This window comes from Chelonoidis abingdonii, chromosome 13 (genome assembly GCF_003597395.2).
Source record: "Chelonoidis abingdonii isolate Lonesome George chromosome 13, CheloAbing_2.0, whole genome shotgun sequence".
Classification (NCBI taxonomy): domain Eukaryota; kingdom Metazoa; phylum Chordata; order Testudines; family Testudinidae; genus Chelonoidis; species Chelonoidis abingdonii.
In genome coordinates, this window is record NC_133781.1 from 12997723 (window position 1) to 13019816 (window position 22094).

At 39.7% G+C, this 22094-nt stretch overlaps 1 protein-coding gene across 3 annotated transcripts in view; it reads left to right on the forward strand.

Moving 5' to 3' along the window:
- Nucleotides 1-22094, forward strand: part of QTGAL (queuosine-tRNA galactosyltransferase) — a 331029-nt gene that overhangs the window by 79539 nt on the left and 229396 nt on the right. For all 3 annotated transcript variants that reach the window (XM_075071758.1, XM_075071757.1, XM_075071756.1), the window contains exon 6: nucleotides 2324-2419. In XM_075071758.1, the coding sequence (XP_074927859.1) occupies nucleotides 2324-2419 (96 nt within the window). The remainder of the gene's footprint in view (nucleotides 1-2323; nucleotides 2420-22094) is intronic.

The following is a 22094-nucleotide window of genomic DNA, read 5'->3' on the forward strand; positions in this document are numbered from 1 at the left end:
CAGACTCAAACAAACAAAATCCTATCATCTCAACTCAATGCTTAGAATTCCTACTACAGCAATGTTGGTATTAATTTCTGGTGCAAATAATGATCACATCCACAGTGACAAGTATGTCAAAATCTGGAAAAGAAATGGTGCAGCAGATGTGGAATGTCAGCAGTGTTGTTGGATACATAATTAATTAGTGGGGTAATGAGAACATTTTTGGGGGCTCAGAGGCCTACACAGATTAGTAAACTGAGAGGGCTGTCTGTCTACTTCTCCAACCTACTTGATTTTGTCAGGTTCTCTCACTGTCTTTATTTGAACAAGGATTTCTAAAGCAAACAATTAAATAATCACATGAAATTCCATGGGATACACATTAACGCATGTGAAGATAATAAAAACTGATAAGTGCCTATAAAATTCTGCCCTCTACCTGCACGCTCAAAGCAAAATTTTTCTTGATATCAAAGATTTCTGCATACTTGACAAACTCATAATATGCAACAGAGCTACCTAGTGGGAATCGGAGAAAAGTATGTTGTTCTAATGCTATGGGAATATTATACTTGCTTGAATTAAGTTATAATTTATTAAAATACAGTATCTAGATTTTTTTCTATATTGATGCTTTGATTTGTCTTATTAAATTCTCAGAGAATAGCCTCTCATTTGATATAAACCACTGTATGTTACCGTATATAGGCAGAGTTAATAGCACAACCTATTATTAAGGTTGCCCAATACTCTCCATTATAAGACTCTCTTTTCAGTTGCCTATAGCTTTGGAAGACTTTAACTGTTTGGGCTGAAATTTTAAATGCCAGATGTTTGCATCTGGCAGAGTGTTCTTTGAAAAATTTCAGCCAAAATTATTCAGACACATCCAAGAATGAGGCTAGGGAAAACTGCATTGTTTTGCTCATGTAAAAAAAAATATTGGTGACTTTTTCTTTGAAAAGCTCAAGTACTCCCATGCACTGGAGCAGGAAGCTGAAATGTAGCAGGGGGTGATCTTTGTGGAAGAGCTATATCTTTTTCCATCCCTGTGAAAATCCACCTCTATTTGGTCAACTTATAAGTAGGGCCCTGCTAAATTGACAGTCTACTTTGGTCAATTTCATGTTCATAGGATTTTAAAATTAGTAAATTTCATGATTCAGCTATTTAAATCTGAAATTTCACTATGTTGTAATTTTAGGGGTCCTGACTGTTGTGTGGTTATTATAATAACTGCAAGGTTATTGTAGGGGTGCTTGCAGTACTGCTACCCTTATCTGCGCTGCTGCTGGCAGCAGTGCTGCCTTCAGAGCTGGGCAGCTGGAGAGTGGTGGCTGCTGGCCAGGAGCCCCATTCTGAAGGCAGAACTGCCACAAGCAGCACCACAGAAGTAAGGATGGTGTGGTATGGTATTGCCATCCTTACTTCTACACTGCTGCTGGTGAGCCAATGCCTTCAGAGCTGGGTGCCCAGCTGATAGCCACGACTCTCTAGCTGCCCAGATCTGAAAGCAGCACAGAAGTAAGGGTGGCAGTGATGCCACCCACTCTCCCAAATAACCTTGTGACCCCGCCCCCCGCAGCTCCCTTTTGGTCAGGACCCCCAATTTGAGAAATGCTGATCTCCCCTGTGAAATCTGTATAATACCGGGTAAAAGTGCACGAAAGACCAGATCCATGACATGTTTTTCATGGCTGTGAATTTGGTAGGACCCTACTTATCAGCCTTTGAAAAATCACAGTGTGCACATGCTCAGTAAAGACAACTTAGATTTTAACAGCTGTATTCCCCAAAGATTCTGTCCATATGGCACAGGACTTTCCTTGCAGTTGCAGTTTTGGGCTGCTACAAGCCATGCTTGGTCTGGGCACCTGGACTGGGAACATGGAGACTGCCTGTCCTGTGCACTCCATGATACCCCCGCCCCTAGTCCCTGCTCTCCCTCACTACCCTTGGCCAAGCTCAGGCAGCCTGGAGGAAGAAGCTGCTTGAGTCGAATGCAGAGTGGACAAGAGCTGGACATGGATTGGTGGGGAATAGATTGGGACAAGGAGCCTGGGAAGGAGGGGGGGTGAAAGCTGAGACTGGGACTGAGAAAAATAGTATGTGTTAATGTAAATTAAAGACTGTATCATAATGCTTAGACACATGGGGTATGAATTTAGGTTGCAAGGTAACTGTAATTTTGGCATTTCCTAATTTTTGAGTGCCTGACCTTGCAACCTTAATAATGTGTAATGGAGAGATTTTTGTGTGTAATTATTTAACTTCAGGTACTTTTACTGATGCCTGAATGTCTGAGGTTTGACAGTTTGTGATTTTTATTTTGCTTTAGATTATAGGTTGCCAAGTCAGGAGAGAGCCATTGGATTCTACTGAACGATATACTCGTTGGATCAATAACCTGACACCTGGACAACTTCTTACACAGGTATTCTTGTTTCAGTTGTGATTCAATCTGTGATGCTAAAGCAGTAGACAAAGAGGCTTGTTTAGTTATGTTTTCCCATTTACTAATCATACTTGGTGCTGATCAGAGTTGTTCTTTGAGAAACTAAAAGAAAAAATACTTTTAAAAATTCCACCAGATATTTGACTGAATGTAAATTATAGAAATATATTATTAAATCTCTTTTAATGTACTCATTAAAAGTATATTAGTGCCTGTAATTGGAAAAAATGCCTTTGGAGTGTATAGTTATTGCATGCTGATGACCTTACTCTTGAGAAGGTTGAAGCTATTTCACTTTTCCTTTCCAGTATGCTTCATATTTTCCCTATACGCGTGATAGTTACACTGTGATTAACTTCATACCTTGTCATGTCCTAGTACTTAAATAAAGGGGTTTTTGGCAAATATACATACGTAAGAGAAAAAAATCCTCTATCTTGAGGAGATTTTAGTTGTAAACATTACACCCTGATAATATAAATACACTGCTACCTTGATATAACGCCACCCGATATAACACGAAATTGGATATAACATGGTAAAGCAGTGCTCGGGGGAGGGGGGTGCACACTCCGGTGGATCAAAGCAAGTTCAGTATAACATGGTTTCACCTATAACGCGGTAAGATTTTTTGGCTCCCAAGGACAGTGTTATATCGAGGTAGAGGTGTAATGTGTGTGTATATATATGTACGTATATATTTAGTTAACTCTTGCTGGAGATATTTTTAAAATAGTATTTTTTTGAAGGCTTAAACACAGGTTGTATTATCCTTGTTTTTAAGTACGACACATCTTGTGCAACTGAAGACAGCAAACTTGGCTTTAAAAGAGATTGTTTCATTAGGCGGGTGGCCAACACTGAACTAAAAGAGTCTTTGGCAAAAACAAGTTAAACTATGGAAGAAATCAGTCCAGTCCGTAGAAGAATGTGTGTGCTGAGTATTATAAGTCTAATGGGTGGTTAGCAAAAGACTGTCTTAGCGTGCATTAAAAAGCACATATTTTGGGCTTGGTTTTTGTGGTGTTATAGCAGGAAGACATTTGTTTTTAATTTTGCTAGGTTTAAATGGCTCAAGAGATGAATACACCCTTGTTTGCTAGATTTCATATTGTAAACTCAATTGCATTCCCCACTGCCATAAACCTAAAGACAGACATACAGCGTCTGGAGTGGTAAGCATAACACAAAGAGGAATCCATAGAGCTCCTTTAAGATCTGCAGTGGAAACAGTTGAAATGCACAACAACAGATAATCATAGGTTTGAAATATGAAACAGAGTATTTTATTTTGAAGGACAGTAATTTTATTGTAAAGAACTACGAAGTAAAATGCCAATGGGTATCGTACATCAGCTTGTCTGAAAAAAGATGCATGTGGATTGCTCAACTCTGTTTCGGAAGGGATGTGATTATAGGGGTCAATCATAAATGTTTGGTGGTCCTGTCCTGCAATAAGAAAATGTTAGTCTCAGATTGTTAATCAGGTAAAAATGGTAAAAGAAAAACAGTTACCAATGGAATATTTGATGTTGACGTTGGGTTTGGCAGTAGAAGAGGCTTATGGGTTGAGGAATACTGTGTGCCTCTGACAGTTCAGCCATGGGACGTATGATCACAACACACAGTTGGAAATGATGGGGAAAAAGGCTCATGGCTTAAGGACTGATTCTACACCCATTGAAATCTTTCCATGATTTTTGGATTGAATCCTTAATAAATTGGTAAAAAAGTTAAGCCCATTGCAACAGCCTAAGGGGTGTATACAATACCATCATTTTTTTTCAAAGTCTGATTGTGCTGACAGATTTTGTAACTAAATTATGATTATTGAAAATTATGTTAAATTTCCTTTTCTCAGGCCCTGATATTGCACCATTGACACGACTGAAATTTTGCTGTTGATTTCAATTAGAATAGAATTAGGACCTCAACATTTTCTCTGTTCGTATTGTTTTTGCATGAGTTTATAAGTTGGAAAAAGAAATGGCAAAAGCAAGCTAGCTCTTTTCTAATATTCACAGTATGATTCTGTTATTTATTATGGAATTTAATTTGTTATGCATGCCTTGTCTGTCTTTTGTTTTTATTTTCTTTGAAAAAGTAAATAAACTTCAAGAAAATTATAGTTTCAGTTCTGGGCCTTTAGTAAGAGATTTGTTGAATCTCTGAGATGAGCAATCCTTCAGAGAATGCAGGAAAATTGCCTTTTATTTACAGTATATTGTCTCCAGCATTCCTGTACTGAGGGGCTCTTTTCATCTGTCTGTGTTCAGCACTTTTCAGCTGTTTCCGCTACACTACTGTATTTTATGGAGATGAACTAATTGGGCCATATATTGGGAAATTAAACCACTGAACTGCAAAGTGGAGGTCCATGCTGTCACTACCATGTAGTTGTCTGTATAGCATTCATGATTTTGAAAAAACAAACAAACTTCCTCTTTGAAAGCAATTGCTTTATCTACTCCAGTGCTCCACAATGATCTGAGTCCAGCTGCAAATAGATTGTAGATGTTTTATTAGGAGAATCTGACCTGGGTGGTTCAGATAAATGGTTTCTCTAGTCATGCTCATGATGAGAGAGTTGCAATTTTAATAGATTAGTTTTGTGATGGGAATTCTGAAATATGTTTCTGAACCATGCAACCTTTGCCCATTAAAGAAATGAATCAGATAGCATTGTAAATTCATATGTTTATGTTAAAGATCTGATTTTTAAACAGACAAAAGCCAAGGAATTCAGGATGTAAGCTGAAATTCAAACTTCAAATCTCTCTTGTGCATGAGCATCAGCTGTTTTCATTTTGTATCATGTGAGTTCATCCCAGATTTCTGGGTTGAGTGCCCTCTCTTTTCAGTCTGATGAAGGCATTCAGTTCAAAAATGCTCTTTCATTTTAATTTTTGTTTTCCTCTTTGTGATGTGCTCTTGATTCACTAAATATATCCCACAGTGCATCATTTTGTGACATTCCAAATACCATAAATGTAATTGAATCCCAGTATACTTCATGATATTTATAATGTCACAGAATATATGTTCTGGGCTACTTTCAGGGAACCAGAGAGTACCAAGAGAGCACAATTGATGGTGAAAAACACCTTTTAAAAGGTTAGTTAATATTTATTCCTTTTCCAATTGCCCCCACTGCCTCTTTAGTGGGGGTAGTCATTACAGAAATCTGAGTTTAATTTAGTTTTCATTTTTTTTTGTAGATCAGCATTTACTTTTGTTTAAAAGATATTTGTACTCTATTTTTAGTGTAATTTAAGGATGGGGATGGTAATTAAGGGATTAAATAGTATACTGTAGATATGCATTTTCAGACACTATGACAGGGATTATAAACATTTATAGAGGGTTTTTATAATGTTTCCTTCTGACCCAACAGACACCAAGTTTTTAATCTGTTATGGCCATATATGTAATTGCATCACACTAACAGCAACGGGACGAAACATATAAACAAATTAATATTAAAGGGACTTGGTTGTTTTAATGTGCTGCTTTGGTAACAAAAAGAAATTGCAGATTAAAAAGAATCCCATAGGACCTCTAAATCTGATCCATTTATGAAATTTTATTGCAGTCTGATCTGGAGGTACATAAACTGAAAACTTCGCTGAACCTTATAAGTCAAAACACCTATCTGAGTGGTTTTTACTGTTAGTTTAAATTATGCAAATAGTCTAAGTAGTTTTTAAAAGTTTGTTTTTGACTCTGAGCAATATAGTTTAACGGATCCAGGCCTGTTCAACAGTTGCCCATATAGATCTTTGACAGAACAAGCTATAATGGCTCTGTCTCTACATGGACCCTAACAATTCGATATTGCTCCCTGAAACATAATGCATATGTAAAAGCAGCAAAGAATCCTGTGACACCGTATAGACTAACAGACGTTTTGGAGCATGAGCTTTCGTGGGTGAATACCCACTTCGTCAATCATGTAGTAGGAAATTTCCAGGGGCAGTATATGAATGTCAAAGCAGCCTAGAGCATATGAGGTTAGTTCAATCAGGAAGCATGAGCCCAGTGTTCTAGCAGTTGAGATGTGAAAACCAAGGAAGAGAAACTGGTTTGGTTGTAGTGGCAGATCCGAGTTCAACCAGTCTTGTTTAGATCCTGGCGTATGGTGTCAAATTGCAGATGAAGCTGAAGCCGAGCAGTTTCCCTTTGAAGTTCGCGGATCCCTGAAGTTTTTTTGCTGCAGGATGGCCACCTTAAGGTCTGCTAAGTTGTGGCAGGGAGGTTGAAGAAAGGTTCTCCTATCAGGTTGTTTGTGATTTGCATTCCCTAATATCTGGTTTGTGTCCATCTTTATGCCTTTTCCGTAGAGACGTGCCAATTTGGCCGATGTAGAAGCAGAGGGGCAATGCTGTCATATGAATGGCGTTACATACATTGGTGACGGCAAGTGAATGAACCGGTGATGGTGTGGCTGATCTGGTTAGGTCCTGTGATGTGGTGGCGTATGTGCGTATGTGAGCCGGTTGGCCATTGAAGGTATTGTTGAGGATTGGTTCCTAGCTTAGAGGTTACTAATGGTGCAGTGTGCAGTTACTGGTGAGAAAGTTCAGGTTGGCAGGTTGTCTGTGGCCTGATCATTGTCCAGTGTGGGTGTAGGACTATTCGTGATGATGCGTTGGATGGGTTTTATAGCTGGGACTGTAATGTGATGGCCAGCGGGTCCTGTTTTGGGTTCTTTCTGGGTGTGTCTTGCCAGTAGCGAGGCCTTCTGGTACAACGACTGCCTGTTGATCTGCAGAACAAGAGCCTCATCCTCCTGAGTTGAACTAACTCATTACCTCTACTTCTTGCACATATCATATACCTACCCTGGAAATTTCCACTACCATGCACTGACACGAAGTGGGTATTCACCCACGAAAGCTCATGCTCCAAAACGTCTGTTAGTCTATAAGGTGCCACGGGATTCTTTGCTGCTTTTACAGATCCAGACTAACACGGCTACCCCTCTGATATAATGCATATGGCTGCTTATCTTAGAAAATTCTTTCTGAGTTGGCTAGATTTAGAATCTTTTCAGAGATGACTGGTCGATAGTTACTTTTAACAGTATATTCATACCACACCCGTGGGTACAATTTAGTAGTTTTCTGGTCTCTCTGGATCATCTGACAGAGGGGAAGGATGTCGCACGTTGGGATTGCTTAACATGAAACTTTGTTCCATTAGAGCCAACTGCAGGATTCTCCTAACAGATAACTAAAGCTGCCAGTCTGAATCCAGAAGCTTTTTGTGCATCATCCTGCTATAGATCCTAGGGAGTTCTGAATTACTGTTGAATAAAAGTCATAGTGTGACATATTTGTAATTAACTTTGATATTGGGTTGAATTAAAACATGATGCCTTTGTTTGTTTATTTAAACCATTATGTCTGTCTTAAATATGTTCTAGAAGTCAAGTAGTGGCTTTATTAATGATGAGGAATGATTGCAGGTATGTCTTTAGAGCCAGAATTGAAGCAAATGAGCTGAAAGCTTCGAAGAAAACATATAGCCATTCACAATAGGTTTTGCTCATCATTGCTAGTAAAGACTGAAGTGGGGCTGAGAAAGAGACTTTCTGATTGTAGATTAACAATGATACTATTGTTGAAAGTTAAACCACTGTGGACTTTCTCAGGAGCAGGTATACTTGAAGCAAAAAGGTTTAACTTTGGCTTTCAGACAACTGCTGTGTTTGGTCAGCTAAGGTTTTGTTTGTTTTTATTTTGTTCCCCTCTGCCCTCTCCATTCTCTGATGTATCCAAAAACTAAGTTTATAATGAAGTCCTATGAGTTTTGGCCTGGGCAGAGCCAGCTGAAGTTGCAAACTGTATGGTTAGAATACATTGCATTAAACTGTCTGGGTCTAACTAAACATGTACAATAAAAGAAAATGATTTAGGGCATGGCTACAGTTGCAGATGTAGAGCGCTGTGAGTTAAACTCACCTTCAGAGACCGCAGTAGGGAAAGCGCTATGGTCTGTCCACACTGACAGCTGCTTGTGCACTGGCGTGGTCACATTTGCAGCACTGGCAGTGGCATTGGGAGCAGTGCGTTATGGGTAGCTATCCCAGCATGCAAGTGACTGCAACGTGCTTTTCAAATGAGGGGTGGGTGGAGTATGACAGGGAGTGTGTTGTGTGTATGTAGGGGGGGAGAGAGTGGGTTTTTGGGGGGGCTGAGAGCATGTTAGCATGCTGTCTTGTAAGTTCAGACAGCAGCAGACTCCCCCTCCCCCTGCCTCTCTCTCACACACACAGCATTCCACAGTAATCTGTCTCAGCGCACACTTATCTGTCTCGGAGCAGATAAGCAGCCGGCTGTCAGAAACAAAGCTTTCAAATGGCATATCCACATTCCTACAGTGAGTTCAAAACAATGAGAAGAGTGGCCACTTGACTTAAGGGGATCATGGAATGTTTCTGGAGGCTGATCAGAGCGCAGTAATGCAACACCTCATCCACACTGGCGCTGCAGCGCTCCAGCAGGGGCGCAGCAAACATTATTCCACTCACTGAGGTGAAGTACCAGCAGCCCTGTAGCCGTGGAGTGTATTTTCAGAAACCATATGTCCAAGGGGCTCTGAGGAGTTCTAGTGAGTGCAGAGCACCTATTGAGAAGTACTTACCCACACCTGTGGACTGAAAGCATAATTGGAGCTTCTTATTGAAGTGCTGTATAAAGGCATCTCCGGGTTAAATATTCTTGAACTTTTAGAAAGAGATCTGCAATTGCTCAAAATTATTTTTTAAATTTTCATTTAGTGTTTCAGCATTTTTGCTTGGACCTAAAGATATTCTACAGAGAAAATATGAATATTGCAAAATCTTTTGCCTTTGTAAGGTTTCTTTGTTTATTGTTTAAAAGAAATCAAGTTATTTTCAGACCTAGTACAACCATTTGCAGATCCATTAACTTCAATTAGCTATCAGTTCTCAAACCAGCTTTGAATTTTGATCTATAATTTAATATTTAAATGTTTATAATAGAAACGTTGCAATATACTATGAAAACAACTCAGTATAATCCCTTTAGATTGTCTCCCTGTTCCTAAAGGTTCTTGGTTGACATATTGGCGTTATGTGAAATTTTAAAGGATTATGAAATGAAATGAAATGAAATGATGAGGGGAGGGATAGCTCAGTGGTTTGAGCATTGGCCTGCTAAACCTAGGGTTGTGAGTTCCCTCCTTGAGGGGAGCCATGTAGGGAACTGGAGTGTAAAATAAATAAATAAATAAATAAATAAAAAGGGGATTTGTCCTGCTTTGAGCAGGGGGTTGGACTAGATGATCTCCTGAGATCCCTTCCAACCCTGATATTCTGTGATTCTGTGACCCTGAAATGCTTGGAGTCTATGGATCAGTTTATACCCGCTGAGTGTCTGCCCTGGTATCTTCAAATGTTAATCTTACACTGTATAGAACCAAATAGGTTTACATTTTGTAGTGATTTTTACCACCACCCCCAAATATTTTGGTGAATCTTTGGGAGCTGTGTTCTGGGGCAGTAGATGCTAAAAGTAAGGAGAAACAGACCAATTGTAAACTTTTCAAAAGTATCTACATCTCATTTGCCTAAATGATATGGGTGCTTAGGCTCAGTCTCAGTGAAAGTCAGTGGGACTTGGGAGCCTAAGTGCCTAAATTATTTTAGGAAATGCAGTTTAGGCTCCAAATTCACTTATGTGGTTTTGAAAATGTAACTAAATGATTCAAAAACTGCAACAAGCTAAATTACTCTGAACATCACCTTCTAATTGGCCTAGATCTAGGAATGCATTACACCTTGGATGTTTTGTGAACTGAACTAAATAACTTACAGCTTTTGAAATGTTAAATGTTACTGAGTGTTCATTTATGGTTGTTTGATCTTTCATAGTTAGCTTGTTGATATGTTACCTTACAAATAGGGTGGTCAAGCATTTAAAAAAATTAATCAAGATTAATCACACGATTAATCTCACTGTTAAACAATCATAGAATACCATTTATTTAAATATTTTTGAATGTTTTCTACATTTTCAAATATATTGATTTCAATTACAATACAGAATACAAAGTTTACAGTGCTCACTTTATATTTATTTTTGATTATAAGTATTTACACTGTAAAAAATAATAAAAAATAAATAGTATTTTACAGTTCACCTAATACAAGTACTATAGTGCAATCTCTTGATCATGAAAGTTGAACTTACAAATGTAGAATTATGTACAAAAAAAACTGCATTCAAAAATAAAACAATTAAAAATTTTAGAGCCTGCAAGTCCACTCAGTCGTACTTCTTGTTCAGCCAATCACTAAGACAAATAAGTTTGTTTACATTTACAAGAGGTAATGCTACCCTTTCCTTATTTACAATGTCACCAGAAAGTGAGAACAGGTATTTGCATGGCACTTTTGTAGCTGGCATTTCAATGTATTTACGTGCCAGATATGGTAAACATTCGTATACCCCTTCATTTTTCAGCCACCGTTCCAGGGGACTTGTAGGCTCTGAAGTTTTACATTGTTTTGTTTTTGAGTGCAGTTATGTAACAAAAAAAATACATTTGTAAGTTGTGCTTTCACGACAACGAGATTGCACTACAGTACTTGAATGAGGTGAACTGAAAAATACTATTTCTTTTGTTTATCATTTTAGTGCAAATATTTGTAATAAAATAATATACACTTTGATTTTAGTTACAACACAGACTACAATATATGTCAAAATGTAGAAAGACATAGAAAATCTGTAATAAATTTCGATTGTTATTCTATTGTTTAACAGTGCAATTAAAACTGAGATTAATCACGATTAATTTTTTTGAATTAATCGCATGAGTTAACTGCGATTAATTGACAGACATACTTATAAGTAAACAGACTTTAATCTTATTTTTGGGCTCTTATCCCATTGCCTCTGTAGCTTGAGGAGACTGATTTTGCCTAACAGATAAGGAATGACTTAAAAATAAGTTTGTCTTCAAATGATAGCTGGAATAATAAGGTGATCCTAACATATTTATCTGAAAAAGATAAAGCTATTGTAAATCCAAAAGTTGCCAAATAAACTGATGCTGTTTGGTTTTCAGTCAGTTCTCCTATGAGAGCCCAGTACAGATACACCCTAAGCTTCCTGTAATTTTCTTTCATCATGAGTTTGAAAGTCAAAATGCTGATTCCACAGATAACAGAAACAGCCGAACAGTTAATTTTAGTGAAAAATGCTAGCTTCAACCATGAGTTCACTGTTTTTAATTTTATTGAAGCTCTCTATTTTAATTTGACTAAGAGGAAAAATACTTCATTCTACCTGTTGCAACCAGGCACAGTATAGTGTATTTTCTCACATTGAATAATATGCATGAATATTTAAAATAATTCACTTTTATGAAAAATATCAGCTAAAAAACTGGTCTAGTTTCAAAGCTCCCCCCCGCCCCCCAAGGTTTCTGCATTTCAGGAGCCCAGACACCTAAGAGTTGTTTAGTAATGGTTAACTCCTTAGTGGAAGATAACTCATTTTCCATGCTTGTTTAGTCTGCATTTCAGCTTCTGTTGGATAAAAATCAGTGGACCAGATTTTCAGAAGAGCTCAGTGCCTGATACTTCCGGTATTTTTCATTAGAGCCACTGAGTGAAGTTGAAAAACTGTTCTGATAATTTTGTCAGCTCCTGCTATGTTGCTGCACAGTGCTTTTTAGCAAAGCTCACTGTTCTAAATTAAATGAGAATCACCAAACTACTTTCCTGTTGAAAACAAATTTGGTATATAGAGACCTTTGTCTCAGCTTGTGTCTTCATAGATATCTAGCTTAAACTGTGGTGCCAATCACTATAATATCTGAGAGGAGGGAGCATCACTTGCCAAATTGGACAGTAGGTCAAAGAAGCAGGGTCACCTGAAGTTGTTGAGTTGATTTGTAGCAAACAGTATTTTAGTTTCATACTCAAATCTTCAAAGTAGCCTCAGTTTAGCAGGTTTAATACCTGTCTTCCTAGTTCTCACTGTTTTAATTGCTTGGCTAGTCAGGGTTGCTTTCTTTTAAGGCCCAGTTACATCAACCTATTCCTTACATCAGTAAGTACTAAGAGTTTAATACAGTTTTTTAAAAAAATGTAATTTTTTTTGCGTGTGGTAAAGAAAGCAAGTTCTGACCCAGTCTTAAAAATTTTGGGCACAAGAGCCTGGTCCTGTGGGGTGTTTTTTCAGCAACCCTAATTTCTTTCAGTGTGAATGTGATCAGTACCATGCAGGGCTTGGATCAAGATTAATAGTTAAATTTCTGGTTGAATGCAACTGTGAATGCTATGTCCTTTTTCCAAGGTAGTAGATATTTGTGTGTGTTAAAATACGTAGATAGCTTGATCTTAAGGATGATTAGCATACATTTAGTTCATCTAAAGTACAGCTGCATATGCAGATCATATTTTGAGAACAAAGATGTCAGAGGAGGTGAGGCAGGCATGTGGTTAGCAGAAGGATAGCCAAGCCATGGCCTAAACGGAAATCTGAGCAGTTGCAGTGCATGGGGTGTATAACGAGGAAGGAAATGGTCTTGCATCTGGCTGCTAGTCTAACTCTTGATCCTTTGCCACCTCGCTGGCTATGATGTGGGTGGATTTAACCTTTACATCACTTTCAATGCCTACCGCCTTCAAAGTTAAAAAAAAGGAAGTGGGGAGAGAAGTGTACAACTGGCTTGTTTCGTTAAATTATTTTAAAAAATGATATCTTACCAAAATGGCTAATTTCACTGTGCTAAATGAAGTATCACGTTAGTCTCTGCTGCTCGCTGCAGTTGTTTTTTTTGTTTTGTTAAACATCTAGTGAAATAGAAGCTCTGCAAAATGTTGGGAGTTTTTGTAATTGACAGATTTAAAGTATTTTAAATAATTTCCCATGCTTTATGGCCTTAGGACCTATTCAGCTTACTGGACTGGCCATAAAGTGCACCTGTTAACATAAAGAATGAATATTTGTAAGAGCCTATGGAAGGCTTTGTATGAGTGCAAAGTATTATTTCTTCTAGTGGTGTATACACCCCAGTTTGCTCACAGAATTTTCCTCATTATTCACTAACCAGCTAAAGGCCTTAAAATGTGATGTTAAAACATTAAAAATTATAGTTGAATGTTTTCTACATTTTCAAATATATTGATTTCAATTACAACACAGAATACAAACGTTTACAGTGCTCACTTTGTATTTATTTTTTATTACAACTGATAACTGGGAAACAGGTTGCACTCCTTTGGGGGTGATGAATGGTGTGGGAGTGGGGAAGGGGAAAGTCCAAGCTTCTGGTAGTTCAGTACTTGGGCTAGACCAATTTGAGGAGACTTGGGACCAGAAGTGCTCTTGGTTTCACTATGCAAAGAGTAACTAGGCTGACAAAAGCCAGGGGTGAGACCTTTATGTTTGTAGACTGGCTACTGGTGTCAAGACTCTGAGTCATAGCAGCATAGCATTAAGGCCCCCAAAGTTATATGGCTAGCCATGAGAGAACCCCTTACTGATCTAGGTAGTCCCCAAAAGTAACTCATTTTTGAAAATGGAACTTAAGCTCATAAACAGCTTAAGCACATTTGAAAAATTTACCCTTTGTAATTAACTTTTTTTGACAACCGTTCTGTTCCCTAATTTTTGCTGTTGTGCTAAGTATGGGACACTAGACCTTCACGGACTTCACTTTGCCCTCCATATCACATTTAAATTTCTCACCTTTAACCTTAAGGGCCTAACATAAATGTGCTTTGGCATACTTCTTGAATCTTGTCTTTCATGTTTCCCACTCTATTATCGTTTGTCCAGCCAATGACAGGAGTCTCAGTGCCTATTTCATTTCCTCTTTTCATAAAGCTCTCTTAAGCATGGAATGAATTTGTGATCTCAATGCAACAGAATCCCCACACTTCCATCCACATCTCTGCTAATGACCCACTTCTTCTGGGAGGACCACAAATGTAAATAATGAAATTGATTAGATTTGATGACTTAAAATTTATAATCTTAGAGTGTCTCAATCTGACAGCACACTTGAAATTAGAGAAACAGTATAGCTCCCAAGTGATAACTCTGGCAATCAGTTTTCTAGTTTATTATTTCTTGTAATTTAAAGTAGAGTCATCATCCCCATGCTAGATGCCTGCCACCTGCAGTTCTACATGCTTGCCCTTCAAGAGTAAGATGTTTCTGAGTTCAGCATTGCTTCAGCTGAGCATGGATCAGTTGCAGTAACCCTCAGAACTTCAGCCAGTGGCTTCTGCTACCATGGAGCCCCACCACAAATAGGTTGCTCCGGCACTTAAAGTGTTTGAAAATGGTGATTATAGCCACTGCCTACATTTATCCAGCCACCTGATTTTAAAAGCTAGCAGCCAACAAAGCAGCTTGTCCCACCATGAATTCCATTTTTATGGTGTTTTTAAAAGAGTGTAAATCCTAACCTGTGAACAAAACCGGGTCTCTTTTAAAGTCTGCCTCAGATTACACGTGTGTAAAAAAGCTTTGGAGTCAGTAGGAGAGAATTTTTTTGGTCATAAAATTATTCATAGATCTACACAGCAGATGTTGACAATTGTAAAGGGAACAGAGGCTGATCTGTGGTCAGCCAGCAAGCTCTGTTTCACGTGGGTAGATCAAGGCTTAAAGCAGCAACTATTTCCTGTCAGCACGCTGAGTGACAGCAATACCACCTTTTGTGGGTTATACCCCAGTTAACTTGTACAAAGTCACTTTTGTGAGGGTCTGTTTCTGTTTCATAGCTGAGAGGATAATAATGCTTAAAGGTTTAGTATCTCCTCTTAAAAGGTGTATGCCAACTGGTGCATAAAATATTATTGCTTTCCTCTTACTCTATACATGTTTGTGTTTCTTTGCAAGAAGACTGCGGTATGCCTTCACAAAGAGGGAGCATACTATCCTTTCATTACTATGCTAATTTAAATTCAGAGTAAAAGCCCCTTGTAGTGCAGTCCAGCCAGAGCACCCTCTTTTGATTGGATGTGGTGTGGCTGATGAGGCCTGCCCCAAGTTCCCTCCACCAGAGTATAAACAAGTCCAGACCAGCTTCAGGTAATAAAGATCACCCTCCGTCGATGGTCTGCTTTACTGAACAGAAAATGTTCAACAGAAAACATCACACAGGTGTACAGGACAGCTTTCTGTCTCGACTTCCTGGCCGAGGGACTCAGTCTGTCGGTTACCTGTATTGAGTTCAGTATTCTTTTCCATTGAGGCTCTCCGTCTGTTGCTCTCACCTCAGGTCTTCTAATGCTTCCTCTGATGTTGGGGTCCACTGAGGTCTCTCAGGGGCTTCTCCAAATACGAGGTAAGCCCTGTGGGCTGTCTGACAGTGATTCCTCTTCTCTGAAGCATTTTTCCCGGTTCGGTGGCATAGTAGGCTCCCCAGAAAGTGCTCTCTTTCCAGGCTCTTCCTTTAGGCTCTCTGCCCTAGGAGATTGTGTTCTGCTTAACCCAGGAGTCCTGCCCTTAGAGCGCAGCTTCTGTTGGACTCAGGCTCCCTGACTCAGGAGCACAGATTCTGCCTAGCTCAGTCTCCCTCCCTTGGGAGTACAGCTTCATCAAATTCAGGCTCTACATCCTAGGAGCATGGCTTTTGCCTGTTTCAGGCTCTCTGGGAACTCCCCTCCTCAGGAGTTTCCTTTCTTCTCAGGGGTCTCCCTCTTAACTGTAATCCATAGGATAGTTCAGTCGTCTTGGCCTATTCTTTCTGCTGTGACCAGCTAGGGTACTGATTTGTAGTGATAGGCTTGGTTAACTGTAGCAGTTTCCCCCCTCATTCTGCTTTGTTTCGTTTAAAAGGTAGTACTTCTAAAAGAAAAGATGTCTTAGGTCAGGAGATATTCAGATTCAGAAAGTATGTTCTGTAGAACTGGTTGGGAATTTTCCACTGGAAAATCATTCAGACGGAAAATTGACTTTCTACAAAATTTCAGTTTTGCTGGAAAATTCTGTTTGTTTTTTTTTCCATTAGGAAAAACATTTCCAGTTCTCTGGCTTCTCTGCTCTTCTCCAGCTCTGACTCCAGGCTCCCCTGCTCCAAGGCAGCAGGCAAGGCAGACCACATCAGTCATGGCTCCCAGCAGTTCCAGCTTCTGGGCTCCTTGGCATCCTGCCAGGTGGTCTGCCCCAGACGCAGGTCTCCCAGAGACTGGTGGGGCTGCTGGCGCTCTGGGAAACTCAGGAAGCCTTGGAAAAATGTTAGAAAAGAGTGACGACTTATTCAAAACAAAAAAAATAGAATTTTGGCTCTGCAGGAAATGTTGATATTTTGTTCTGAAATTGAACTGTTTGATCAATCTATCCAGATTTTTGCACCAAACCTATAAGCATGGTATCTGAGAAATTAACTTCTGTCTAATAATTATATTAGGCTATGCATCTTTACAGTTGTGCAGAATAAGGTATCATATAGGGCAGTAAACAGTACTGATAAAATCTAGTGCAATATAAATAGCTGGTAGGGTATGCAGTGCCCATATATGATGGTGTTGCAATAGCATGGACAGCTTCCCAGTATTCTGGGTAGCATCCACCAGGTGCTAGATATCTCTCTTAAATCCTGCTGTGTTTGGGATTTTATGCTTTGGTTAACAAGTGTGAATCACTTTGACAGCTATGTAATAGAACAGGGGGCAAAAAATTACATATTCAGTGGTAGGTATAATCTGTTTATCTCACTTCCCTCAACTCCTGAGCTTCAAGTTCTACACTCAAATGGTTTAGCCCGTGAAAGATGCAATGTAGAAGAAAGACTCATTTTGTATTAGATTTAAGGTGCTAGATAGAGGTACAAATGAACTTTCTTTTAAGTCAAAATGATTGAATGGCTACAGCCATTATGGCAAATTGCCATTGTTGTTACAAGGTTTGTACTAATTTGTCAGGAACAAAGCACAGGAAATGTTAATGTAACTTACCGTGTAAATACACAGATGCATGTGCTGGAGTGCAGAGTTGGAACAGCTTACGCTGAAATGTTTACCTATAAGCCTGCTGAAAAATGTTGTCATTCCAAATGTGTAGGTACATGCAGAGCTAAATATTAGACCATGTTGTTGTATGTTATAGCTGACTAAAACAAAAGTTATAAACTTGTGGATAAATATTCTGATGAGTGTAACAGTGAAGACAGCACTTAGCCAAAACATTCTCCCAGAAAATTTAGGTTCTTTACCTGCATTCTTGTTCACCATTTTTAAGTGATAGCTGATACTTCTGTGTTACACACAGTGAGGCTGAAATATTTTTTTGTCTGTATAGCCTATCTTTAATTTCTAAACTATCCCATTTAGTATATTAGACTGAAATGAAATTATCTCCACCAGTCAACAATATATGATAGGTTTTCTGGTCATAGCTGTACACACTTTTCTTAGTTATGCAGTTCCTTGTGCCAGCATTCTCATTTGTATAAAGGCAGTACAGTAATTTCTCAGTGATCATAAGTGATAAAGCAGTCCACAACACACCAGTTGTATGCCCCAAACAAATATCAAAGCCCTTCTGTTACCTCCCTCAATCCCAGATTTTAAATAACATGTTTTAAAATTTAATTGTACGTGTCCAGTATGGACAGTCAATAATAGCGGGAAGGTTGTGTCTGAATGGTGTGATAGTCTTACAGATGAGGGAAATAAGGTAACAGAGGCTTGCCAAGGTCATAAAGCAAATCCACGGCAGAGCTGGAACAGAGCTCAAGTTACTTCATTCCCAGTCCTCTGTTCTTCCTTCTGACATGTAGGGATCAGCTGAAAGCTGCACCAGTACAGTAAGCAATGGCAGTGTAGACCTGTGTATCTCAGTTTAGATTCTGCTGTGAATTACACACACAAATTTTTGGCCTCTGAGAACAGTAGGACAGATGTCATGTTTTTGTCCTTCAGGGCTGTATTGATCAAACTCTATATATTACATTTTTTATATTTCTTAAATTAATTAAAAATCACGTTTCTGGCCTCCGTTGCACTTTTTAGTTTCTTTATAATGAAATTGCATAGTGAACTACCGGACAGTTTTCTTTAAAATAGTTGGTAATTTTGGCCAGTTTTTTTTTTTGATAAATCTATAGCAGTGGTCCCCAACCTTTTTGTGTGACGGGCGCCAGACGAAGGACCATGGCAGCGGTGGAGCACCCACCAAAATGCTGCTGAATTTTGGCGGCATTTCAGCGGCGACACCTCTCAGTGACGCCACTTGCTGTCGACAAGTGACGTCATCGAGAGGCGTCACTCCCGAATTTCAGCGGGGACGCCTCTCTATGATATCAGTTGTCGATGGCAAGCATCGTCATCGAGAGGCGTCCCCACTGAAATTCAGGGGCAACGCCTCTCGATGACATCACTTGTTGGCGACAAGCATCATCATTGAGAGGCATCCCAGCCGAAATGCTGCTGAAATTCGGCAGCATTTTGGCAGATGCTGTCCCGAGGGCCAGGATGTGGGTGGATTTAGATGGCACCTGCAGGCACTGCGTTGGGGACCCCTGATCTATAGCATGTGAATTTAAAGTGAAGGGTACCTCTAGATATGATGAAAGAATGCCTGTGGAATAATACTATTTTATTTTTAGTGACACTCTCAATTTTTGTTAAGGCAAAACATTTCTACACAATTTTTAAAATTCTATTTTCAAATTCCAAGTATTTATTTATATTAAAAGCTTCCTTATTGTGTTCTATCGGTATAGCAATATCATGTACTTCATTTGAGAATCTCAAAACACTTTACAAACAGGAATTAAGTAACTCTTCTAATACTGCTGTGATGAATTTGAGGCAATCATATTATACCAGTCTTATAGAAAGAAAAACTGAAGTACAGAGAAGTGAGGTGACTTGCCCAACAATAAACTACCACTCAGTGGGGCAACAGGAATAGCACATTGTAAACTTAACTTTTACCCCTTAAACTTTGTGCTAGTCAGCAATTACAAGTGATATTCCAGAAACAAAATGGAAACAAGAAATCCAGTAAGTAAAGTGAATGGGTATTCTCAAGATATATATATTTAAATCTAAATGTATATTTGGTGGGATTTAAATAACTATACATATAAGTTATGCAGGTATTGTTTGTTAAATTATTTCACGTTATTGGTGTCAAGGCCTGAAGTCTTAAGGTAAGGGACTTATAAATACAGGCATCTGTATTTATAAACTGATTGCTACTCCCACTGTTAAATATATAATATATATACTCAGATACTTAAGGAAATGTTTTCGGTTTTGGAATACATGATGTATACCGGGGTGGCCAACCTGAGCCTGAGAAGGAGCCAGAATTTACCAATGTACATTGCCAAAGAGCCACAGTAATACGTCAGCAGCCTCCCATTAGCTCCCCTACCCTGCTCCCAGCACCTACCACCCACTGACAGCCCCGCCGATCAGTGCCTCCCCTCCCTTTCCGCTTCTCCCGATCAGCTGTTTCATGGTGCGCAGGAGGCTCTGGGTGGAAGGCAGAGGAGTGAGGGCATGGCAGGCTCAGGGGAGGGTGCGGGAAGGGTGGTGTGGGGGCAGAGCCAGGGGTTGAGCAGTGAGCACCCCCCAGCATGTTGGAAAGTTGGCACGTGTATCTCCAGCCCCGGAGACGATGCCTATAGAAGGAGACGCATATTAACTTCTGAAGAGCCACACGTGGCTTCGGATGTGGCTACCCCTGATGTATACTGTTTGTAGGAAACAGAGCGAGAATCTGTATTTACATATTTTAATGGTAGCACAGGGTATTTTTCTACTAATAGAGTTAATCTTAGAATGAAATGCATAACTTTGGAAAGCTGCTCTGAAATGTCAGTGGAACATTATAAGGATTCTAGCATCTGTGCAAGAGGATTGATAGCTGTGACGACTTTGAGAAAGAGTTTGTGTCACTTGACTTTATGTTGGTATGTGTGGGTCTTTCAGTGGCTGCCTGGGTGGAAGTGGGCTATTAAGGTGGAAGTGGGCTACTCTCAACAGTTGACAAGAAGGGATGGAAATCACTTTTGTAGTGCTAATGAGGCGAATGTAATCAAGGTGGCCCATTTCAAACAGTTGACAAGAAGGTGAGAGTATCAGTAAGGGAGAATTAGTTTTAGTAGTGATCCATCCACTCCCAGTCTTTATTCAGGACTAATTTGATGGTGTCCAGTTTGCAAATTAATTCCAGTTATGCAGCATCTATCAATTTTTTGTTGAAGATTAATTTTGTCATATATACAGTTCCTTTGTGAAAATCCAAGGACTGTTCCTCTGAGCTGCAGAGCCTCTGGTAATAGTAAGCAGAGTTGCTACTTTTCTTCCTTAACACACTATGTAATTTACCACCTTCTGTACCATCTTCTTCTTTGCATAGGCGCAACATGCTTCTGGGGCATGTGACCAGGATTCATCACCAAATTTGGTCCACTTGTTGGATCATTAGCTTCCCTGGCTTGGGCTAGGTACTGGCAGGGAATAGGACATGAATGCTGTACCATGTCAACTTGCTGTGCTGTTTGCCCTTTTGAGAACTATACACACACAGGCTTTCCAGAAAAGTTTGAATATCACCTATGTTGAGTCACTGCCAATGAAATGTGCTTTCCAGGACTGTCTCTTAAAATGTGTTTTCTGCCTGCCTGCCTTAACTTGTAAATACTGTTGTCAGTGAGTTGTACGATTGGGTCTGCTAGTAGAAACCATAACTGTCGGTGCCTAGGAGAGGTCAGGATATTGATAACAAGGCCAAAAAAGGCATAGTAGCTATAGGTGAGTGCTTAGGGCTTTCAGTCCTAGAATCATGTGATTCTATCAGAATCTACGCTTCCATTTTAAAAGGTTATGAATAAAAATTTGAAAATGTTAGCCAAGTGTAAGTACTGCTGTGATGTCTGCCTGAGTTTGCAGAAAGTATGAAACTATAGCTCTGAAAGGTGTGAACTACCCCATTAATTTTAATGGGGAGCTTACTAGCGTGGTGTGCCCTGCCAACACCACCCTCCCAGGATGAAAGGCAGGTACCTCTACTGCTATTTGAGGGTGGGGAAATATGTGCTCCAGTTGCACAGGCCTGGTCTACACTACGTGTTTAAACCGAATTTAGCAGTGTTAAACTGATTTAACTCTGCACCCATCCACACAACGAGGCCCTTTATATCGATTATAAAGGGCTCTTTAAACCGGTTTCTGAACTCCTCCCCGATGAGAGGAGTAGCGCTGAAATCGGTATTGCCATGTCGGATTAGGGTTAGTGTGGCCGCAAATCGACAGTATTGGCCTCCGGGTGGTATCCCACAGTGCACCATTGTGACCAATCTGGGAAGCAATCTGAACTCGGATGCACTGAAAGCCAAAGAATCAAATGGACGCTCATGAGGGGGAGGGAGGGGTACTGAGGACTCCAGCTATCCCACAGTCCCCGCAGTCTCCGAAAAGCATTTGCATTCTTGGCTGAGCTCCCAATGCCTGAAGGGTCAAACACATTGTCCGGGTGTGGTTCAGGGTATATCTCGTCAATTTACACCCCCCCCCCCGTGAAAGAAAAGGGAAAAAATGTTTCTTGACTTTTTTTCAATGTCACCTATGTCTACTGCATGCTGCTGGTAGACGCGCGTGCTGCTGCGGCACTGAACAGCAGCATCCTCTCCCCTCCCCTCCCCG